The sequence below is a fragment of the Babylonia areolata genome, chromosome 27, assembly GCF_041734735.1.
Source record: "Babylonia areolata isolate BAREFJ2019XMU chromosome 27, ASM4173473v1, whole genome shotgun sequence".
Lineage (NCBI taxonomy): Eukaryota > Metazoa > Mollusca > Gastropoda > Neogastropoda > Buccinidae > Babylonia > Babylonia areolata.
This window is the reverse complement of record NC_134902.1, coordinates 26052073-26077224: the sequence shown is the minus strand read 5'-3', so window position 1 is coordinate 26077224 and position 25152 is coordinate 26052073. Positions and strand designations below refer to the sequence as shown.

General features: G+C 41.1%; 2 protein-coding genes across 2 annotated transcripts in view; both read right to left on the bottom strand.

Annotated features, from left to right (window-relative positions):
• Positions 1-25152, bottom strand: part of LOC143301395 (uncharacterized) — a 53094-nt gene extending 27942 nt beyond the window's left edge. Inside the window, exons 1-2 of the mRNA XM_076615646.1 lie at positions 24911-25152; positions 23339-23645 (exon numbers count right to left, since the gene is read on the bottom strand). Coding sequence (XP_076471761.1) covers positions 23339-23645; positions 24911-25072 — 469 coding nt within the window. The 5' untranslated portion in view covers positions 25073-25152. The remainder of the gene's footprint in view (positions 1-23338; positions 23646-24910) is intronic.
• LOC143301627 (uncharacterized) lies at positions 20554-22166 on the bottom strand. Its single transcript, XM_076616043.1, has 2 exons — positions 22082-22166; positions 20554-21032 (listed from the first exon to the last, which is right to left on the bottom strand). Exons 1-2 carry the CDS (start codon positions 22143-22145, stop codon positions 20767-20769), a joined length of 330 nt encoding a protein of 109 aa, XP_076472158.1. The 5' UTR covers positions 22146-22166; the 3' UTR covers positions 20554-20766.

Here is a 25152-nt window from a genome sequence, read left to right as displayed (position 1 = left end):
GGCCAACGCTCAACCGATTCTGTCTCGGCACATTCTATCACAGTGAGAGCATAGAAAGAGAGCACGCAGAGAGCTGATGACTTTCTAATGCCCAGGCATGGCGATAGAACTGTTATAACCAACAGAACGGGACAGACACGTCATCAGATACGGCATTGTAACATTGTCAGGTTTTTCTCATGGTTTAACCCAGGTATTACCATAGAAAGAAAGAAAGAAAGGAAAAAAAAGAAGATAAAATGCTATTGCGTTTATGTCATGAAGAACAGAACCATTTGCAGTGATTTTAAAACAATGCATATTCTGAATTTCCGTATATGAGAGTACGGAGCTCTTTAGTAAATAGTATATGCATTTGCTCATGAAGCTGTTCCGAAGAAATACAGCTTTTAAAGAAATCAGACATGAAGCAAGAGGAAGCAAGACCCAACCATATCAGGAGATAACTGATAAATATATTGAATGACGTGGGAGTGAATGTGTTTCATTGCAGTACTGCATTCAAGATGGATATTCCAGAAGAAAATCCCGCACTATGTGTGTGTGTGTGTGTGTGTGTGTGTGTGTGTGTGTGTGTGTGTGTGTGTGTGTGTGTGTGTGTGTGAGTGCGTGTGTGTATTAATTTTTTTTTTTTGTTTTTTTTTTGTTTTGCTTTTTATTTTATTGTTATTATTATTTATATATTTATTTTATTTTAGTGTCAGATCACGTACAAGCCGGGCAGAAAAGTCCTGGTACCTGTCCTAGCAGTGACTATTACTACTCAGTCCTGGAGTCCCCATGGCTTCACGTCACCCATCACTCATGTCTCAAGTTCTCCTATAGCAGAGAACGTCCTGCTGCTCTGGATGTGTTCCTGGACCATGGGGATGGAGGGATCAGTACTGTCCTCAACAGATCGAACAACATTGCTGGTTACAACATCAGGCCTGACGTGGAGAGGGATGTGGATCCTGGCGTTAGAAAAGTATGGAAAGCTCTCTCTCTCTCTCTCTCTCTCTCTCTCTCTCTCTCTCTCTCTCTCTCTCTCTCTCTCTCTTTGTCTGTCTGTGTTGTGTGTGCCTGAATGGATGACGGGGTAGGTGAACGAGCACACGCGCTTGTGTGTGTGTGTTTGTGTATTTGTGTGTGTGTATGCATTTGTGTGTGTGTGTGTGTGTGTGTGTGTGTGTGTGTGTGTGTGTGTGTGTGTGTGTGTGTTCTCTTTAGGTGCCTGTCTAGAACGAGGCTACAACACACATAGCAAAGGTAAGGGGTGTATGGAAAAGTATGGAAAGCTCTCTCTCTCTCTCTCTCTCTCTCTCTCTCTCTCTCTCTCTCTCTCTCTCTCTCTCTCTTTGTCTGTCTGTGTTGTGTGTGCCTGAATGGATGACGGGGTAGGTGAACGAGCACACGCGCTTGTGTGTGTGTGTTTGTGTATTTGTGTGTGTGTATGCATTTGTGTGTGTGTGTGTGTGTGTGTGTGTGTGTGTGTGTGTTCTCTTTAGGTGCCTGTCTAGAACGAGGCTACAACACACATAGCAAAGGTAAGGGGTGTGGTTAATTTTCTTTCCTTTTTTTTTTTTTTCGAAATATTGGTGGTGTTTAGTGGCGACTGAGGTGGACGAGGCATTAACTACACTACTAATAACATATATCACAAGCTTCCAACTGCATGATGAATCATCTCTCTCTCTCTCTCTCTCTCTCTCTCTCTCTCTCTCTCTCTCTCTCTCTCTCTCTCTCTCTGCTAAGGAGCCAGAATCAGTAACTCATTTTTTGTTTGATTGCCAAGGTTACTCTGATATCCGTAGGACGTATTTCCCTTGTTTCACCCTTTATATTGGAACAGATAAAACGGTCTTTAAATTATTTAATGTTAACTCCCCAGAACAGTTATTTAGTTTGTCAAAATTCGTTGTTCAGGCCTTTAGGAAAAGAGCATTAGCAGAAAAGCACTAGAATGATTATCACGGCGTTTAAGACCCACTTCGAATAGTATGCAATGTGATCGTTTCCAGTCGAGTTAATGCATGTGTTTATTTTCGTGCGTTGAGACGCATGCGTGCAAGTGTGCACACGTAGAGTATGTGTCTGTGGGAGTGCGTGGGTGTGTTTGTGTATGGAAGGGTGGATGTGTGAGTGTATATGCGGGCATGTGTAATTAGAGTGTGGGTAAGAATGTGTGTGTGTGTGTGTGTGTGTGTGTGTGTGTGTGTGTGTGTGTGTGTGTGTGTGTGTGTGTGTGTGTGTGTGTGTCCGCGTGCGCGCGCTACGGTGTGTGTGAGAGTGTGAATTTGAGTGTGTGTTAGGATGTGTGTGTGGGGGGTGGTGGTGGTGGGGGGGTATGTATGTGCGCGCGTGTGTGTGTGAATGGATGAGTATGAGAAAGAGTATGTTTGGATTCCTGTTTTATTGTGTAAAGGGTTAGTGTGTGTGTGTGGGTGTGTGTCTGTATGATGACTGACTATAATGCACATGTGGCATTTTTGAATGAAATCTGGCGGGTTTTTTTGTTTGTTTGTTTGTTTGTTTTATGTATATTCTCACACATGATAGGGGCTGTTGGCCTGAGTCATTAAAGCCGTTCAGCGTTCAGTGTTTTCTCTCTCTCTCTCTCTCTCTCTCTCTCTCTCTCTCTCTCTCTCTCTCTCTCTCTCTTTTCACACTATTTGATTCATTTTGTAATATTTTTGTTAGTGGCCCACTCCTTTGTTATTGGCCGGAGGCCTAACAAATAAACCCTTGTCTTGTCTTCTCTCTCTCTCTCTCTCTCTCTCTCTCTCTCTCTCTCTCTCTCTCTCTCTCTCTCTCTCCTTCTCTAATCATTCCAGTTCATTGACATATAACCTTGGTGATGTGATTTGGACAATGGGATCTATGAAACATTTTAGAAAACCGATTCTCTTGAATAGCATGGAAGATGACATCATTTTCGTTTTCTGTTTCTAGGTCATATTCAGAGCGTACGGTGGAGGAGGAGGAGCAGGCCGTGTGAAAGTGTTCTCTGTCTCTGTGGATCCAGGACTGTGCACATGGTCAGGTAGGAATGATTTTATACTGAACAACATATTTCGTACAATGTTATCTGACTATACTTGTGTACTGCTATTACTTATCATTTCATCCTGATATAATTCGATAATGTTTCCAATAAAACGCTACTATAGGAGCTGTTTATTTGAATTAATTGTCTGGGGATCGGCACAGGAAGGCGGAGACCAGACCTCTCCTTCCGCCATTTCAATATTCCCAACCGAGGTAGATTGAGAAGAAGTCGAAATAAAGTGCCTTAACCAAGAACACAACACCATGCCGAAACACAGACTTGAACACAGGTCACTATTGAACACTGGAGCAGAATCGAATTTTCCACAACGTCCCCATAATAGTTAGAAAAAAAAACAAACCCTCTGAAATTCCCCAGTCTCTTGTTTTAAGTTTTCTTTTCTCCAGTACGTAATCCTTTATCAGAAACCCTTGCTCAGTGACCTTTTCGTGTTATTTTATTTTATATATTTATCTTTGTTGTTGTTCTTCTTCTTTCTTTTTTTTTAAAAAGAAAACAACCTCAAAATGGTGATTGATACTGTATTTTGCGTGTCAGAAGACAAAGAGGAGAAAGGCTGACTAGGAATAAGATGATAATGTGGGACGTAAATGTGTCTCTCAGAAATACGGTGAAAGAATTTGAGAGGGGGAAGAGAGAGAGAGAGAGAGAGAGAGAGAGAGAGTGAGAGAGAGAGAGAGAGAGAGAGAGAGAGAGAGAGAGAGAGAGAGAGAGAGAGCAGAACGACCGACGGACAGACGGACAGACAGAAAGGGAATATAAATTTCATGCTTGGTCAAGCCTTACATAAGATAGTTTAACTACAACTGAACATAACTTTCTGTTGTTTCGCCTTTGTGTGATCACGTTTCAAAGGTAACTCTCCATAGCATTCCGGTCAGTTTCTTAAAGTACGGACACTGTAATTTGAGTTGAAGAAAAGTATTAACATATCTGGTGTAAAACCCTCAATCTAATCTCTACGGAGTTTTACTCAGAGGTTATTCAGGGCTAGCCTCGATTAATCCCCATGACACACACACTCGCGCGCGCGTACACATACACACACACACACACACACACACACACACACACACACACACACACACACAACCACCCCCCCCCCCACACACACACACACACACGCACACACACATACGCGCACACACACACACACACACACACACACACACACACACACACACACACGTAACAACCCTGCTGCGCTCGCAGACACGTGTATTCAGGTATATGTGCACAAGACAACAACACTCATTTTTTGCAAGCAGGAAACTCAAATTCAAGTAAATTATATATTTAAAAAAAGATGTGCAACGTAGCCTAAACTATCCCAAAATGTACTATCAAAAGTATCTATCATTTTGTTGCGTTTTGTTTGTTTCGTTAATGTTATATTAGTCAGTTAAAGAGTTGAAAATGATGTTGCATTTTGCGTGTCAGAAGACAAAGAGGAGAAAGGTTGACTAGGAATTAGATGATAATGTGGGATGTAAATATGTCTCTCAGAAATACGGTGAAAGAACTTGAAAGGGGAAAGACAGACAGACAGACAGACAGACAGACAGACACAGAGAGAGAGAGAGAGAGAGAGAGAGAGAGAGAGAGAGCAGCAGCAGCAGAACGACCGACGGACAGACGGAAAGGGAATATAAATTGCATGCTTGGTCACGCCTTACTTAAGATAGTTTGATTATAACTGAACATAACATTTCCTTACCCTAAAGAAAGGGACGTAATATTAAATCCTGAACCTTGACCAATCGTCAAGTGTCCTCAACACTTAGCTATACTACAAGCACAAGAAATGTCAACCATACACTACATTGATGTAGTATGGTCGTTATACTGTCACTATGTGTTCATTTGTCTGTCCGTCAGTATCTCTACAACATTTAACCACTGTCTGCTTTCAAGCGACATTTTGGGGGGATGGGAGGAGGTTGAGGATAAGTATTTCGATTTTTCTCATTTCATTTTCTTATTTCCGTTTGCTTGCGTGTTTTATTATTATGTAGCTTGGAGAGCTTACGCTATAAGAAACTGCACTATAGGCTTATAAGTTCCCTATATAATGGGGCAATGATGATGATGACAACGTTGATACATCGCGATATATATTCAAATTAAGAGCAACCCAAAGCAAGCAAGCATACAAAGAAAGTTATGTCACAGATGGTTACATCAATTTTGGTATAAATAATCGTTAAAAGAGCCATTGTGTAATACATTATCATGACTGATATATCGGTGATTCATCCTAATGGTAACCAGTTGACATTTTGGTAACAGATATACATATCATGAGTTATGCATCGGATGGTGACGTAATACAGTGGACTTCACCACTCATCAGTCCAACGGAGTCAAACGGAATGGACTGTCTGATCTTCTTTTGTACTCTGCCCATCGGTTCTAACTTGACAGTCTCTGTTCAACTGCTGGACGAGAACAGGACAGTGGCAGTGTGGAGATATTCCACTCCATGGGTGAACTCCAATGGCGTGTGTCCTTTACAAGTTCGTGCAGCATACAAGGTAATTCTACAACATTTTCTAAATTTCCATCCATCATCATAACCATCAGCCCCATCCACATGTAATATGCAGCTTCTGTTCATACGTGTGTGTGTGTGTGTGTGTGTGTGTGTGTGTGTGTGTGTGTGTGTGTACAGTGCGTGCATGTGTGAGTATGCACAAGTTTTTATATTGACATGCTCTTGAATGTATCCTAATTTCTACTGTATATGTGTTTGTGTATGATTTTCGATTTATGTTTGTATCTTGTTATGTACTATCCCCCCCCCCTCCCCCCGGCTGAACAGAGGTGGGGGTGTACACTAATACTGATGTGATCCTGTTTTCTGGATGCTGAAGCAGAGATGGAATACTGTGAAAGGGGGTACATTTTGTTTCGTCATATCAAACAGCTCCCCCAAAATTACAATTTATCAGTATAGGCTCACAGTTGGGGAATCACGTCCACTTCTCTGGTCAAGAATAGTTTATTATTAAGCCCCAACAGATATAATATATATATATTGTGAGTTTGTGCCATATGAATACTATTATAATTATGATTTTATAATAATAACAACAAAATAACGACAATAACAACTATAATCATAATAGTAATGATGATGATGATGATGATGATGATGATGATGATGATGATGATGATAATAATAATAATAATAATAATAATAATAATAATAATAATAATAATAATATGTATAATTGTTATTTTTTGAAAACGAACAATTATCATGATCATCATCATCATAATCATAATCATCATTCTTATTTTTCTTCTTATCAACATCATTCTTCTTCTTCTCATGATGATGATGATGATGATGATGATGATGATGATGATGATTATCATCATCATCATCATCAATATTATTATTGCTATTATATTAGCATTATGATGATGATGATGATAATAATCATCATCATTGTTACTACAACTACTACTACTTCTACTACTATCATTACCGCTATTATCACTATTATTGTTAACACGATTCTCATGCCCAGAACTACCGTCATCACTATTATTCATTGTCACGACTTTCACTTTAAAATCTGGACTGCTCTCCCCAACGACACATTATCCGCGAAAAGGGCAATTTCACTTGAGCTTAATGCAATGCAATGCATTCGATTTTGTGTGTGTGTTTGCAGATCCTCTTCAAGGGGGAAAAACAGCCAAGCTCTACAGGACAGGTCAATGTGACGGTCAAACAATTCTCCCGACATCAGAGGACAAGAATTTGCACTGTTTTCCCGAGTACCGCCGTGACGTCCTCCTCCAACAGCGTGGTGAGGCCATCAGTCCTCAGCCAGCCACCAGCAGACACACAGTGCTCCATTCCATCCTCATCAGCAGCTGTCAGTACAAGTCCTGTGTCTTCACCACCAACATCCACTGCATCGGGGACGACACTGAAGGGTTCATCACACAGTCAGGACCACTCCACGTCAGCCACGACGAACGAACAAACGACTGCCACAAGTAAATGAGAGCAGATTCTAGATATATCAGTGTGTGTGTGTGTGTGTGTGTGTGTGTGTGTGTGTGTGTGTGTGTGTGTGTGTGTGTGTGTGTGTGTGTGTGTGTGTGTGTATGTTTGTGTGTGTATGTTTGTGTGTGTGTGTGTGTGTGTGTGTGTGTGTGTGTGCGTGCGTGCGTGCGTGTGTGTGTGCGTGTGTGTGTGTGTGTGTGTGTGTCTGTGTGTCTGTGTCTGTGTGTGCGTGTGTCTGTCTCTCTGTCTTTGTCTCTCTGTCTCTGTCTCACTCTCTCTCCATGTCTCTCTCTTCTGTCTGCATCCCTATTTTTTTTTTCTTTTTTGTGCTAGTTTGTTTATTTCTTATATAACTCCTATGTCACATTGTACATGTGTCACAACCGGTCAGTGATAGGCCTTTGTCTCTTCCTGAATAAAACCTTCGTTTCCTTTCGTTTCCTTCTCGCCCTTTCTTTTATTTCGAGTTCCTGTATAATTATGTTACATCCTGGATGACATTCAACAAAGTAAAGTTGAATGATGACAAAACTGAAGCTATGATTATTTCCTCTGTAAGAATGTTCACATCTGCTTCTTTTTCTGCCTGCATTGTGGTTGGCGATGCCACAGTTCAGTTTTCTAAATCAGCAAGGAACCTTGGAGTCATTCTTGACTCAAACCTCAGCATGCATGCTCAGGTAGTAAATCTGATACGCATAGTCAATTGCGAAGTTTGTCGCATAAACTCTATCCGTCAATACCTTTCTGTTGAAACTACTAAAATTCTTATATCTGCTTTTGTGCTGTCACGAATCGACTACTGTAATTCTCTTCTCACAGACTGTCCACATAATATTCTTAAGCGAATTCAAAAACTTCAAAACAATGCTGCCCGTCTGACTCTCAGAGTCCCACGTACTGATCACATTTCTCCTCACCTCCGCACTCTACATTGGCTCCCCATTGAAGCGAAGATTAAATACAAAGTTGCGTGTCTCTGCTATTCTGCTTTCCACTCCGCAGGACCTACATATCTTTCTGACTTTATCAGTGTTATACACTTTTTCAAGAAATTTCCGCTCTTCCTCTGACTGTTACCTTTTGGAACTTCCTCGTGTCAATACAAGAACCTATGGTGAACGTTCTTTCTTCTTTGCTGCCCCTAACATTTGGAACAACTTTCCTCATCATATCCGTGCATCTGATTCTATTCCTGCTTTTCGCTCATCACTAAAAACTCATCTTTTTAAAACCTATCTATAAGTACTCTCAGTTTCCTTGTTCTCCAACACCACCCATGTCAGCTCACTTTGGATTTATGTAGAGTGGGAGGGGAAGAGTGTGATTTGGAGGGGAGGGGGGGGGAAGGGGGAGTGTTTTTTTGAGAAAGAGTGGTCATGAATGTGTTGTATAACTTGAAAGATTTTTCTTTCATGTAAAGCGCCCCGAGCTCTCAGAGAGAAAGGGCGCTATATAAATGTACATTATTATTATCATTATCATATACATGGTGTGGTTTCTCATTTTTTATGTTTCTATCTTCCTTCCATCTTTCCTACTTTCCTTCCTTCCTGCCTTCCATCCATCCATCCATCCTTCTTTCCTTCCTTCCTTCCTTCCTTCCATCCATCATCCATCCATCCGTCCTTCCTTCCTTCCTTCCTTCCATCCGTCCATCCTTCTTTCCATCCTTCCCGTATGTCTTACTTTCAGTTGTGTTATTTCTCTCTCAGCTACAGAAACCTCAAACACAACCCAGCCCACAAACGGGGCTCATCAGGACCAACAAGAGGACTCCAATGCTGGGGCAATAGCAGGGGGTGTGGCAGCTGCCATTATCATTATCGCCGTTGTCGTCATTGTTGCTGTCATCATCGTTCTACGCAGACGTCGACAACAGAAAGGGTAAACCATTAATTTGTGGTTTATAGCATCAGTCGAAGTATGAGTGATACTCAGGAGTTATGCAAGTAATGATGATAACAACTACAATAATAACACCAGTGATAATGATGATAATAATAACCATCATCATCATCACGACGATAATGATGTTGATGGTGATGATGCTGTTCATTATCATCATCATCGTCATCATCTGATCTTAATGATGATGATGGTAATGATAATAATAATGATAATAATAATAATAATAATAATAATAATAATAATAATAATGAGAAGAAGAAGAAGAAGAAGAAGAAGAAGAAGAAGAAGAAGAAGAAGCAGTAATAGTAGTAGTTGTAGAAGAAGATAAAAAAAAAGAACAAAAACAACAACAAAAAGAACAAGAGGAAGAAACACACACGGAGCCGCAGTACATACACTCATTTTCAGCGATGTCGCACACATTTTCAAACACTTTCTCTCTGTCTACCGACGTGTGTGTCTGTCTATCTGTCTATGTATGTGACTATCCATCTATTTGTCTCTTGTATCTTTCTCTATCTCGCTGCAATCAGAAATTCACGATTTCGTGTTCTTATGAATCAGTCAGTTACTGTGGTTCTTGCTGTACATTTCAGGAATAAAGGCAAAAGGACGGCCACAGCGATGAACATAAAAACAGGTTGGTACTGTCATATTTTCACTGTGTGTTTGGTGGATATACTGTCCAATTTTCGATGTATACATTACTGATTTACTGTCCTGTTACCATGAATGGCTGATGAACTGTATCATATTCACTGACTGTTTGACAGATGTACTGTCTTTTTTCACAGTTTGTAAGGCGGATATATTGTTCTGTTTTCACGGTGTGTAGTCCTGTTGTACTGCCTTTTTTCCACTTCATGTAATGTTGATGTACTGTCCTATTTCACTGTATGTAATGCTGATGTTACATCATGTTTTCACTGTGTATATGGCTGAGGTATTGCACTTAGTTTCACTGATGTACTGTTCCATTTTCACTGCGTGTGTGGCTGATGTGCTGTCCTATTTCTACTCTCTCTCTCTCTCTCTCTCTCTCTCTCTCTCTCTCTCTCTCTCTCTCTCTCTCACACACACACACACACACACACACACACACACACACACACACATACACATATTCACCATCTTTATCCATCCATCTCTCTTTGGCTGTCTCTGTTTCATTCTCCCTCTGTCTGTGTTTCTGTGTCTGTTCCTTTTTATTATATATTTCTAGACAAGTTCTGTCATGATTCAGGCCCAGAAAAAAAGCTAATGTATTCTTCCTTCCAGATGAAAACCCAGCAACTCCCCCAAAGAACAAAATCCCAGCAATCCCCTCAAAGAACAACGACTACACTGGAAACCACGCCCCACAATTCACTCCTGCCATTCCTCTTGAAGACGGGGACTATTCCTTATTAGCACAATGCCAAACGCCAGACATCCTCATCACGGAAACAGACCCCTACGAGGTGGTCCCTGACCCAGTCGACGAAAACGCTCAGAGTCCTGGAGAAGACGACTACCATCGCATCACTGCTGGCGGTTTTCTGGACTCAGCTCTTCCACCAGGGCCTGTGAACGGCGACTACCATCACATCAACTCTCCTCGGAGCCTTCCTGAGCCAGAGACAGATTACACCTATACCCAGGTATGGAAGGGAGGCAGGACAACAGGTCAGCCTGGTCCCGGAGCCGTCGGCAGTGAAGGCATGGGGGCAGTGGAGGTTCTGCCTGAGCCATGGCCAAGCCACGTGTACTGCCAGGTGAATAAGAAACCCAAGAAACCAGACATCACTCCCAAACCTGCGCAACGAAAACCTGCTGGAAACGCAACTCCAGCCAAAGAAAACAGATCCTACTCTTCAGATGGGAGCACGCTTGCTGACCCTAACAACATAATGAACACACCTTCGACAACGACGAACGGCGCCAACAAGGATGGGGATGATGTGGAGGATGAGTACAACACCTTACACAGGGACGACCCTCAACAAGCGCTGGCTGACGATGGCGGAACGAACTTCAAGTTCTATGACCACGTGCGCAACAACCCGCATGACGATTACAGCACGTGCAATGATGGGAAGCGAAACGTCGTCATTGATTCCGGTTATGACCACGTGAAACTGAAGAAGGGCTCTGACCATGTGGAAATGTAGAGTGGCTATCACCACGTGGAATTGTAGAATGGTTATGGCCATGTGGAACTGTAGAATGGCTATGACCAATTGGAACTGTAGAATGGCTATGACCATGTGGAATTGTGGAATGGCTATGACCATGCAGAACTGTAGAATGGCTATGACCATGTGGAACTGTAGAATGGCTATGGCCATGTGGAACTGTAGAATGGCTATGGCCATGTGGAACTGTGGAATGGATATGACCGTGTTGAACTGTGGAATGTGGAACTGTAGAATGGCTATGACCACGTGGAACTGTGTGGAACTGTAGAATGGTTATGGCCGTGTTGAACTGTGTCGAACTGTAGAAAGCTTATGACCATGTGGAACTGTAGAATGGCTATGACCGTGTGGAACTGTGTGGAACTGTAGAATGGCTATGACCGTGAGGAACTGTGTGGAACTGTAGAATGGCTATGACCGTGTGGAACTGTGTGGAACTGTTGAAACCTTATGGCCATGTGGAACTGTAGAATGGCTATGGCCACGTGGAACTGTGGAATGGATATGGCTATGTGGAAATGTGTGGAACTGTAGAATGGCTATGGCCACGTGGAACTGTGGAATGGATATGACCATGTGGAAATGTGTGGAACTGTAGAATGGCTATGACTACGTAGAAATGCAGAATGGCTATGAACATCTGGAAGAGCAGGATGGCTATGACCATGTCGGAATGAATAATTGGTATGCTCGTTTTGAAAAGTATAATAGCTGTGACCATACAGAACTGTAAAAAATGTCTGTGACCACGTGGAACAGTAGAATGGCTGTGATCACGTTGACCTCTACAATGGCAACGACCACATGGAAACACAGACAGCATATGACCACGCGGAACAGTAGAATGGCTGTGATCACGTTGACCTCTACAATGGCAACGGCCACATGGAAACACAGACAGCATATGACCACGCGGAACAGTAGAATGGCTGTGATCACGTTGACCTCTACAATGGCAACGACCACATGGAAACACAGACAGCCTATGACCACGCGGAACAGAATAATGGCTGTATTTGTATTTGTATTTCTTTTTATCACAACATATTTCTCTGTGTGAAAAATGTCTATGTACTGTGATCATGTGGACACCTACAATGGCAACGACCGTGTGGAAACATAGACAGCGTGGAACAGAAGAATGGCTGTCATCATGTGGACCTCTACAATGGCAACGACCACATGGAAACACAGACAGCCTATGACCATACGGAAAGTTCATCATTCAGGGGACATGCCTTGGGACTGTCTTCTACGTATTTGTGGGATCCTTGGTGAACTCCGCTGAACAGCGTAATATCTCTGGCAAACTCATGCTATTTTCTCGTGTTCAGCTGACGGTAATCTGGTTCTCCGCCCTTCTTCACTTTCTGGAGGGAGGGTGAAAGGAAGAAAGTGTCTTATCTTATTTGCTAATGACACACTGCTCCATTTGTCTGATGAGACGGCAAAATTCCCCAGGATGTTTCTGATTCCGAAAGTCTTTTTTGTTCTTGCCATGTCAGAGAGAGAGAGAGAGAGAGAGAGAGAGAGAGAGAGAGAGAGAGAGAGAGAGAGAGAGAGAGAGAGAGAGAGAGAGCTTAGAATTGGGACAGGTAGACAGATCTATTATCATGTAAAATAGTGAAGGGAAGAAATAGACAATGAGAGACAGGGACAATGTGCATCATGATCACCACCATTTGCACACTGCAAAAGGAGGATCCTCCTGTAGAAAGGAGGTTTCGAATCGGAACTCATAAATTCAATTAACAATGTAAAGTAATCTATAGGCAAATGTTACCCAATTTGATGCATCAATGATAATTTTGATCGTCTCTATAGAAACACATAAGAATGCACACGTAATCTGTTTCATTATTTATAAAGTAGGTTGAGCATAATTATGTAAATATCCTTACATATGTTTAGTTACAGGAAACTTTAAGAGATCCATAATATTATTATTATCATTAAACTGGGTTGGGAACTGTTTTTCTTTCGTTCACTGAATGGAAGACCTATCTAGACAGACTATACAGCCGATGGACATTTGCTACTCGGAGCAACACACGCAAGGGAGTTGTGATCTATTTCTTTAGACATTATATATATATATATATATATATATATATATATATATATATATATATATATATATATATATATATATAGATACGCAGAGAGAGAGAGAGAGAGAGAGAGAGAAACAATCAAAACGGAAATGGCTTTCGTCTTCAGTTGCTAACGTGCAAAAAGGGCAATTTGTAACTCGATTAGAATCACTATACCGATGTACATTCATACTGAGTGGGAGTACATTAAATCTTATTTGCGAAATAGTGACACTATAGGTAGTGTGTGCCGTTATCATTGATATATATAGATATATATATATATATATATATATATATATATATATATATATATATATATATATACATATATATATATATATATACATCTTTTGAATGTTGTTTTGAATGATCCGTAAAATTCGTATCTGTCACGATTTCTAAGCGTGCCAGATCATTCCTTGATAGAGGAATCGACATGTCTCTGCTCAAATGAACGTTAAAAAGAATAAAATCTGTTTCACATAACATTTCTCTAACTTTGGATGCCCAACACGTTTTCCTACTTTTGTCTGATTCAAGTAATATTCAATAAGCCTTGTACGGTAGTCTTTCATTGTCACGTTGTAACAGTTGAAATCAATACTTTGATATAGAAGTATTAATGTTTATTTAGAAAAAAAAAAAAAAAAAAACCTTCCCAAACCACCATTTACCATTTTGTTTAGGATTCTGATTGGGTACACCTAAAATGTCTTTGCATGCTAACATAAACGATCTAGCTTGTTAAACCCCCAAATTTCTCAGGAATACAAAAAAAAATGGGTTGTATCTTAGGATCAGATATTTGAAAGGAAGAGTTGGCAGTCATTTCCTTGTATTTTAAAAAACACACAAAAACACACTCCCCCCAAAAAACAACAAATAAAACATGTTTCATTGCACAGCTGCTTTCTTTCCGTTGGTTGCTAAATGCTCAGAAACCCCTTTGTCATACTGAGCATGGTGGTAATGTTGAAACCTAGGTTGCAATAACTTAACTCCATCCAGTTTCTGACCATCAAAGAACCACTGTTCATTCTTTCTGAGACTTAGATATACAGAGACAGAGAAACACAAACATAAAGAGTCACACACACACACACACACACACACACACACACACACACACACACAAAGAGAGAGAGAGAGAGAGAGAGAGGGGGGGGGGGCGGGATGGGAATGCGAATGCGAAACAAATTAGGTCAAGGTCCCAAAATGAAGGGGACAAACATAAGCTACATCAATCACACAAATAAATATTGAGATAAAACATCGAGTTATAGATAGTGACAATTATTTTAAGGAAACATAATGAGAGAGAGAGAGAGAGAGAGAGAGAGAGAGAGAGAGAGAGAGAGAGAGATTCAATAACTATATGTGACCAAGCGTGCTATGTTTGCTCCAAAACTGCTCACACACGAGCTACATCAGTCGACGTTTTTCCAAACTAACCGGCACACAGAACGTGTGACGTCACTCCCAGTTCGAACGCAAAGCCGCTTACATAATTTTGTCCTCCTCGCCAGACAACCTACTCATGGCTCGACCAGTGTTGCGTCGCGGTACGCTATTGGCTGAGCTGGAATCTGTGTTTCTGCACTACCGTAATTAATTAATTTCTCTTTTGTCGGATCAGTGAACTGCAAGTATTATATACTGGCAGAATCGTCGCGATTCCATCTTTAAGTCTATTCCATTTGTGTTTGCCTACGTTAAACTGATTTAACGCAGTTTGTAATTTTCAGCGACGAGCTCGTTAAAACTGACCCTGTTCAGGTGACTTAAATTAAGATTATAAATTCATCTTAAATAGCCAACACTTCATTTTATACTCATTATAAAGTAGGTGTTGAGCTCTTTCTTTTGCAACTGATCCGACGTAAATCGGTTCAGGAATCATTTAGAAATCTGTCACTGAACAGCTTGTAAGAAACACAGTTGTTGTCAGATTTGGCCAGATTAGTGTTGATCTGCTCGCAGCACACGTGAATGTCTTTGCAGCCCGCTTAACTTGCATAAATTGGCACAGTGAGTGATGAGTGGTCATTTCATACCTGGTCAGTCATCTGACCAGAACTGCTCTCTCTCTCTCTTTCTTGCTGTGTCGCGAGCAGTGTGTATCATGTGTGTTCTCACAACGGCTGACACCTCGCTGCGTATCGCTGTAAGTACTAGTGTGTAGAATGTGTTGATTTGTGAATTGTATTATTCGACACAGTACTTGTGTTCATATGAGCATGTTCAATTACTGCTTTGACATGTTAGTCACAGCTCGGCTATGACTGATCTAAATAATTGCCATGTCATCATATGCTTGGAGCAGTGTTCCATTTGATTCTTCTTAACGTCACAGTCAGTGACGTCTCTGGACACTAATAGTTTGTTTGAGAATATTCTAGTGAGTGCATATGACGCGTTCTTTCTCATTTGCTGTCACTAATGAAAGTTGGTGTTTCACTGATTCTCAGTACTCTAAGATGTGTGTAGTATTCTGTCATGATTACAAGACAGTGTTTGATTAATATCAGTTATTGGTTAAAACCACCTGATATGTATCAGTCTGTTAATTGTAATTTAGTTATCATGCTCTCTCCTGCAAGGCTTTCTCCAGTATAGTGCTACATGATAAACTGATTCATTTAAGTCACTTTGACACAGTATAAGCTTTACCTAATCTACACTGTCAGTGTACTTTCACCAAGTCAGCATCGCTTCAATCACTTTAACTGCGCTATTTAAATGTATTAGAAATGTCATTTGATGTCAGCTTTTGGTCTTCACACATATGCATTATGTTGTTGCGTATCCCAAACCCAAGTGATAGTCTTTCCATGTAATATGTATACATGTGCTTTACATGTTGTGCTTGTGACATTTGTTTGTGTCATTCCAGGCACTGTCTTCTCTTCTTAGTCTTCTCTTAGGTTTTCTCTTCTTATAGCTTCTCTTCTTAGTCTTTTCTTAGGTCTTCTCTTCTTACATCTTCTCTTTTTATGTTCTCTTCTTAGGTCTTCTCTTTTATATCTTCTCTTCATAACTATTGTAAATAAAACAATAGAAAAACCCATTTGTGACTGGCCTGTATATGTTCCTGGCCTGTGTCCTTCTCAATATCCTTTAATACAGTAAATCATCATTTAGTTTAGTTCTTCTGTACCGTCCGTACCCTTGAATAACCCCTCGGTTCGGCTACAAAAGTGGCGTTGCCGACAAGATTAAGATCCTTGAAATATCCTTACGACAGGATAAAGATCCATCACAAAATAGATCAAAATCCTTCCCTTTAATGTTACAATTTTTTTATCTAAATTTAATCCATCCCTAAACCACAGCCCTTAACCACCAAGTGTACCTTGTTACAACTTGGCGCTGTGATCATAGGATGTGCTAATTCTCTAAATATCTCTAATAATAAATCACAGCTCCTAGCCAAGCTTACTCTATCACATATATTACGCAAGGATAAAGATTTTAGGCATCGCCCAGTCTTCCAATCTGTCCTTGTGACAACAATAACAATAACAACTCGATAACGACACAACAATAATAATTTTGTTTACGCTACTTCATCTACTGCTACATCTACAGAGAGAGACAGAGACAGAGAGAGAGAAACAGAGAGGCAGAGAGAGACAGAGACACAGAGAGAGAAACAGAGAGAGACATAGACAGACAGACAGACAGACCAAGAAGCAGATAGAGGCGAGGACAAAGACAGAATTTCCCCTTCAGGTGTCAATCAACATCTTCGGGAGTAACAAAATTGACAATCGTCAGGTTTTGAAGTCATTGAACCGGTACATGTTGCAAGAGCTTCTCTCTCTCTCTCTCTCTCTCTCTCTCTCTCTCTCTCTCTCTCTCTCTCTCTCTCTCTCTCTCTCTCTGTATATATATATATATATATATATATATATATATATATATATATATCGTCATTGAATGAACTGGTTATTATTATTAACTGATATCATGGATACTCATATAGCGCCTGTCCTCGATCAAAATCCAAGCTCTTGGCGCTTCACAAAACACGGAGACATTTGTTCAGCAGGCTGCCTGCCTGGGTAGAGCCACACTGGATGGCTGCCTTTTAGCTCTCTGCTTCTCTACACTGATTACATTTTAGAACGCATGGTGTGAATTCATTACACACACAAGAAGCCTGTATATCAGATGACTCTCGACAAAATTAATGACAAATATTGTTAGACTCGTGTGTGTGTGTGCGTTTCGTGCGTGCGTGCGTGCGTGCGTGTATAGTGTATCGTACTGTATCGGATCGCTTTTTGTTTCCACATCATATTTCACGGTGTGAAATTCGGGCTGCTCTCCTTGGTGAGAGCGCGTCGCCACAGTTTAACGCCACCTTAGCGCAGTGTGTGAATACATTGCCACCAAAGTGTAAATTTTCTCCACATTTTTGTTAGGGACAACCCTTTTGTTGCAGTGGGTTCTTTCACGTGTGCATATAGAAATTTAATTAATCGTCACATCCGAAAAAAAAACACTAGCAACCAGACCACCACTCAGGATCTAATGGAAGGTGCCGGGAAGGAGTGACAGTCCATGGACACTCGCTTCCTCATCGAATGGATTATCACGAGGCCACCGTACCACTATAAAGTGTGATTGTAATTTAGATGAAAACTTCAATTACCTTTCACAGGACCCAGTCACTTTTACTTTCCTCACGAAGTGTCGAAGTATTCAAGATAAGCTTGAAGTTTATGCGTGTATTTTCTCAATTTCATCGCAAAGATCCATTCTTTCTTTTTTTTTTTTCGTATGTATGAAGTTTCATTTGTCCATGTACTTTTCTTTCTCTGTTGGTTATTCACAAAACAGACTGAGAGGAACGCTGACTCGACTTAAAACTATATCGAGTCATCGCAGATGAAAAAAAAACCCACAAAAAAACAACAACACAACAACAAAAGATTAGAAAGAAGAAATACTGACATAACTTCATGTTCAGTGTTCGTTTCCTGAAAATGAAATCAAATGAAATCAAATTGAATATACTTAAGAGAAAAGAAAAGAAAAAAAAGAGAGTTAAATCGATAAAAGAAACGAAAGAGACAAGGAGGAAAACGGAACAGAGGAGGTCAGGGGATGAGGTGAGGGAGGGAAGGAAGGTTGTGGAGTCTCCGAAAGTCAAGGGAGGTCACTCGTTGTTCCTTTCAAAAGCAATCAACCTGTTTACCTCCCCTGCTTTATTTTCCCGTTTGAATATGGTCATCTACGAAGTCTTTTTATTTTTATTGTTTAATTTTTTTTTTTAAAGCGTGAGGCCAGGATCGTGTACCGGCGCTGAGGAAATGTTGGGTGCAGAGTCCCAGTGGAGTGATGGCTTTAGAGGTAACGCGTCCGCCAAGGAAGCGAGAGAATCTGAGCGCGCTGGTTCGAATCACGGCTTAGTCGCCAATATTTTCTCCCCCTTCCACTAGACCTCGAAGGATGGTCTGGACGCTAGTCATTCGGATGAGACGACAAACCGAGGTCCCGTGTGTAGCATACACTCAGAGCACGTAAAAGAACCCATGGCAACAAAAGGGTTGCTCCTGGAAAAATTCAGTAGAAAAGTCTACTTCCATAGGAAAAACAAATAAAACTGCAGGCAGGAAAAAAAAAAAAAAAGGATGGCGCTGTAGTGTAGCGACGCGCTCTCCCTGGGGAGAGAGCAGCCCGAATTTTACACAGAGAAATCTGTCGTGACAAAAAAAAGAGAAATGCAAATACAAATACAGTGACTATACAGTTTGCATAATTCAGGGTACGTCTAGCAGCTTTACCCACCAGGGCAGGACCCTTGAACGACAGAACCGAGACATCCTTGACCATGACCCCAAAGAGATCTGTCCCTGCATGGGGAGAGGGAGCACACAGCCACGTTCAGTCCATCATCCCTGGTGTTGGCCCCAGAGACTCTTAGAGTGGCCCCGGGAAAAAGTCCCGTACCCTTCAGCACCTCCAAACCTACTGGCAGAAAAGGGTCCCGGACTTGTATTGATACTGACCAGGAAAGCTGTACGAATTGGTGTGGCAGGGGTCTGTATTCAGTACACATACACATACACACACAGACACACACACACACACAAAAACGCGCGCGCGCGCGCGCGTGCGCGCACCACATACACACACACACACACACACACACACACACACACACACACACACACACACAAGAGCCATGACCGAGCTGTGGGACAAGGACAAGAAGAACAAGAAGAAAAAGAAGAAAAAAGAAAGAAATGTACAGAGAGAGAGAGAGAGAAAGAGAGAGAGAAAAAGAGAGACAGAGACAGACAGAGAGGGACATACAGATATAAAGACATGCGAGCAGGCAGAAACAGCCGAGACGAGCAGTTATAAGGGAAACAACAATGTTTCGTCGTCAATCGCTTGCTTTGGTATGAAAGCCATTATCCCCCTTTAGATCATCGCATGGTTTTGCTTTTGGTCACAAAGACACCAGAAGCGTTACTTCTATACATCTTTTATTTAATCGAGAAAAAAACAAACAAACAAATAGAATGAAATAAAAAAAGAGGAAATGACAATGGCACCACAGTTATTAACACAGGAAGGAGTTTGCATGTTGTTACATTTGTTTGATTGCAGTCATATGATATAGAATACATTCAGTTCTTTTGCAAAACTAACGCATTGATTAATGTTAAGGACACGTTGAAGCTATATATATAAAAAAAAAAAAGGAAAGGGAACACTATAAAGATTCACACAAACAACAGCTAACAGTGAAAAAACAACAACCAAACTTAACGAAGAAAACGTATCCAAAACTAATACTTAGATGATCTTAAACCAGATAGAGAGAAGTTGATCATTTTTAATGTGGTTATATTCTGGTGGAATAAGTGTTTCTTCCTTTGGTTTTGAGATAACTTTACTTTCAAGGGGGTAAAAATTTATGAACAAATTTTATTTTGACTTTGGGATAACGAGGAAGACAGTTGGACATAATATGTTGGTGGTAATTTGATGACTATAATGGCATGCTATGCTTTGTTTTCTCTTTTTTTCGGTGATTATGATAACAAGAACACAGCAGACCATATATGACACTGACACACCATAGCTGACGTGGTTTATATATATATATATATATATATATATATATATATATATATATATATATATCTGTCACTCTTGCGGACACACACACACACACACACACACACACACACACACACACACACCACCTTCTGTTAGAAATGCTAAACAATGTCATATATGCAACACAATGTCATTTTGTTAGAAATTTGCACAATCTCTGTAATTCTGTTAGAAATCTACACAATGTCTGTTGTTTTGTTAAAAATGATACACGATGTCTGTCATTCTGTTAGAAATGCAATACAATGTCTTTTATTCTGCTAGAAATCTACACAGTGTCTGTCATTCTGTTAGCAATGCTACACACATTCTGTTAGAAATCTACCCAATGTATGTTGTTCTGTTAGAAATGCTACACGATGCCTGGTTTCACATCGATTCCTCATAGACGTTCTTTTCGTCATCATCAGCATCATCAGGTGACGTCACGGGACCTCCAACGTTGTAATAGGAAGACTGTGTGTTCCCTCCCACGTTGTAGTATGAAGCCGCGTCCGTCTTGCTGACGTCACACGCTGACGTAGCGATGACGTCATGGTGTCCCGTCCCTTGCAGACTGCTGTAGGGATTAGGGGGACTCAGTTCTCCGGTGATGTCGTAGAAGGATGGAGCGATGGCCTCATCTGGAGCGTGTCCTGGTCAACAGTGAATAAAATTGCACTAGTAGGATAAATATTCTGATCTCCCCTTATCTTCGCTGCCTGTAAAAATGGTGTCTTGCAGAAACCAGAACACACACAGACGCTTAATTGATCGAGATCGTTTTCAAACACGATTTGGTGAGGATGGGGGATGATAGTGTTGATGATGACGTTTGTTGTTATTCTTATTTACACCGTCATCATCATAGTAAAAAGCTCTCTTGGTCAACATAAGTGTCAGGGCAAAATTTTGCTTTCTTTGGTTGTTTCACTAGACTGTTGGTTTCCGGATTATCTAGTGGAATATCCTTTATATTTCGGTCTTTTTTTATTACTATATTTGATATTCATAATTCGTGACATGAAAACACACATTGCAAAACATATTATAACCAGAAAAATACTTCTGATTTTGTTTCCAACACCTCAAACTGAGAATAATGATTTTTTACTCACAATTACTGTCAGCAGACAGGTTTCACAGACAAACCAGTCGACAACAGAATACGGGTTTGATAACTTCTAGAACATTCCACCATTAAAAAGGGACACTTGAACTGATAACAAGAGCAATCAAGGTGAAGGAACTATGTTTTTGACATCATTACCATTGGCCGAATATGTTAGGAATGTTTCTTCCCTTTTAGTTTTAACCGAATATCTATTGATGAATTGTTGTCTGTGATATACGTACTCGGGCACCGCCTCAGAGCCAATGAGCTAGTCACAGCATATATATAAAGTCACTCAAGGGGTTATAAATGATTACAACTTCCTCCTCACTTTGACCGCGTCAGGTATCTGTCTATCACACACACACACACACACACACACACACACATACACACAAACGACAACAAAACAAACAAAATGAGCACTAATTAATCAATGTTGGCAGAATATTTTGTCTAAATCCAAATAAGAAACACACTGAAGTGTACCCATGTTCGAACAGTGAAGTCAAGCCAGCTACTTTCCCATCTCCTCGTTCTAGCTCAGCCCACACAGCCACAGTCCCTGTGGTGACCAAGGCTTCAACTTACCACCAGCAGTGTCCTCAGCTGGATCAGCAGTTCCGGGAGTTGGAGCAATAGCATCTGTTCCCATCGTCCGTGTCTCCGCTCTTTTCCTTTGGAAAGAAAATGTATGGAACCACTAAGGGGACAAACGTGGAAAGGTTAGATAAAAAAAGACAAAGAACAACGACAAGAATAATAAATAACAGGCTCTCACTTCTCCCCACGTACCCGTAGAAGAGGAATAGAAAATTCAAACCGGTGAAAACAACAATGAAGAGGTCTTTGCTCAAACAATACCAGTAATACAAGTAATGATTTCTTTCCCTTATCCAGCAATTTGAAAAGAGAAAAGAGATACTCACATAAATTGTACGCTATAGTGCAAGGAAAAACAAGGAAATAAAAAGACAAATTTAAATAAAAGCAAAATAACAGCTGCAGTCTCAGGCACCGCATCACATGTTCACCTCCTACCTGTTTCTTTTTCTTTCTTTTTTTTGAGCTTTCACACATGCATTGCGACACTTCTAATTTTTAATCAAAACAATTTTTTCCATACCCCCATTGCACCTCATCCTCTATACCTCACTGTTAGCCATGCTTCAAAGAGTGCCTGGTAGAGCTATACACAGAAAGACTGTATAACACTCACGTGCCAGTGTGTGCCTTCCTCCTCCACCACATGGTGACCACAACAGCCACGAGCAGAGCTGCAACAGCCACCGCCAGTGCCACTGCCAGAGCTATGACCGTGCTGCTCGGCTTGTCCTCAGCTTCACCATCAAGCCCAGACGCAGCTGACGATGAGGATGATGATGTCAGATACGCTGCCACAGATGCAGAGAAAGACAAGGACAATGAGACAAAGAGGAAGATAAGAGAAAGAGGCAGGATACCGCTGACGTGTGTTTTGGTGGTCTTCACCGCAGTGGTCATGACAGACTGTGAGAGTATAATTCCTGGCACTGACTGTACTGACAGCTCGTGTATACACCCCTTTTCAATGATTTTCTTAATTGCCGTTCTTTATTCTGCCGTCTGACTCTCCAGTTCGCAGTATTTGTATGGAATATCGTTCGTGTACGTTTCGATTAATTTCTCAGAGTAAAACATTCATTACCATAGTATCTCTATGTCTGTTTTTGTCTCTCTCTGTCACTCTCGTTTTCTTTCCCTCTCTCACAGACACACATTCAGACCCCCCACCCCCTTGCCCCACCACACACACCACACACACCCACACACTACTATAACATCATATAAAACCCTCTCCCTGTTTACGTGTGGCTGACGTGGAGTGGTCCTGACTGTGTGATGAACCCTTCAGTGTCGTCCCCGATGCAGTGGATGTTGGTGGTGAAGACACAGGACTTGTACTGACAGCTGCTGATGAGGATGGAATGGAGCACTGTGTGTCTGCTGGTGGCTGGCTGAGGACTGATGGCCTCACCACGCTGTTGGAGGAGGACGTCACGGCGGTACTCGGGGATACAATGCAAACTCCTGTCCTCTGATGTCGGGAGAATTTTGTGACCACCACACTGACCAGTCCTGTGGAGCTTGGTTGTTTCTCCGCCTTGAACAGGATCTGCCGAAACATGCACAGCGATAGATTTACACCTGCTTTGTTAGCAACAGCAGTGGTGGGCACAGTGAGAATGATACCAAGGACTAGGCTTACAATACTGGTAATGATGGCGAACACCACGATGGTGATAATGATTATGATGACGATGGTGATAATCATTATGATGACGGTAATGAAGGTGATGTGGTGGTTATGATGACGATGATGGTGACGATTATTATTATTATTATTATTATTGTTGTTGTTGTTGTTGTTGTTGTTGTTGTTGTTTTTGTTAGACAATGATGCGATGATTATGTTGACAAAGGGGAAGACGTGGTCAACGTTACCAGCGAGATGTAAAGCTTGCCAGAAACTTATGAAACTGCAGACGACATAAATTGATAAAAAGATAAACAGACATATGGCTAGTTGACTGGTCACGTAATTGAATGGTTATCTAATTACTTAGCTAGCTGTGCAGTTAGTTAGTTTAGTTTTACTTGAACGTGTTCACATAATCTGGACCAGAGGTAAATCACAAACAAATATAGGACTGGGTACTGTTTTCAAAGTGGCGGATACAGTCATCTGTTGTTCTCGGACAATGGCGATGATCAAGTTTTCCACAGGCAGTGGTTTTAGCAGGAAACAAAATCCCACTCCCATACCCCACCCCTTGAAACGATATCGGGCAGTATGTTTCTTGTTTATTGTAGTTGTTGTCGTAGCTGCTGTTGTTTTTGCTGTTGTTAATTCTGCTGCTGCTGTTGTTGCTGTTGTTCTTGTCCGTGTTCTATTTTTTGCTGTTTTTCGTTCTTCTCGTCTACTGAAATGCACATTTGTTTTTACTCTGAAGTAACACAACAAATTCTGATGACAAAAACAACGATTCGTTTAGAAAGGAATTACAGTAACATATTATGCAGTGGATTAGTTGTTTTTTATACTGAGTTTGGCAGTCAAAAACTGTTTTTGTGATGTTTTTACCCCTGATAATACATTTGTTATTGTGATTGACAAATTACAGTCATTTGAACACAGGGTCCAGAACTGCACCAGTCAGGTGGTGTGGTACTCATGTGTGTCCTTGTGGTGCTGCACGGTCTTCCTCTCCCCTGTCCTCAGCACTTTCTGTCATCTGTACCTTTGTACTGAAGGCTGTTGGACCACTTCACGCACCACCACCACCACCACTGCATCATCCGCCACAGTTAAAAAATCCATTAACTATGATGATGAATATGATGATAATAAATGGAAGTATAATAACGACGTTGATTTACCTTGTATGCTGCACGAACTTGTAAAGGACACACGCCATTCAAGTTCCCCCCTGGAGTGGAATATCTCCACACTGCCACTGTCCTGTTCTCGTCCAGCAGTTGAACAGAGACTGTCAGGTTAGAACTGCTGGGCAGGTCATAAGTGAACCGAAGACAGTCCATTCCGTTTGATTCCGTTGGACTGATGAGTGGTGAAGTCCATTGAAGTTCGTCACCATTGGATGCAGAACTCACGAAAAGTT

Excerpts from the sequence above, each read along its gene's own strand:
- LOC143301627 (XM_076616043.1), bottom strand. The coding sequence starts at position 22,145 with ATGGGAACAGATGCTATTGCTCCAACTCCCGGAACTGCTGATCCAGCT. Across the intron at positions 21,033-22,081 it reads AGCTGAGGACACTGCTGGTG|GACACGCTCCAGATGAGGCC; the intron begins GTAAGTTGAAGC and ends ACTGTTGACCAG.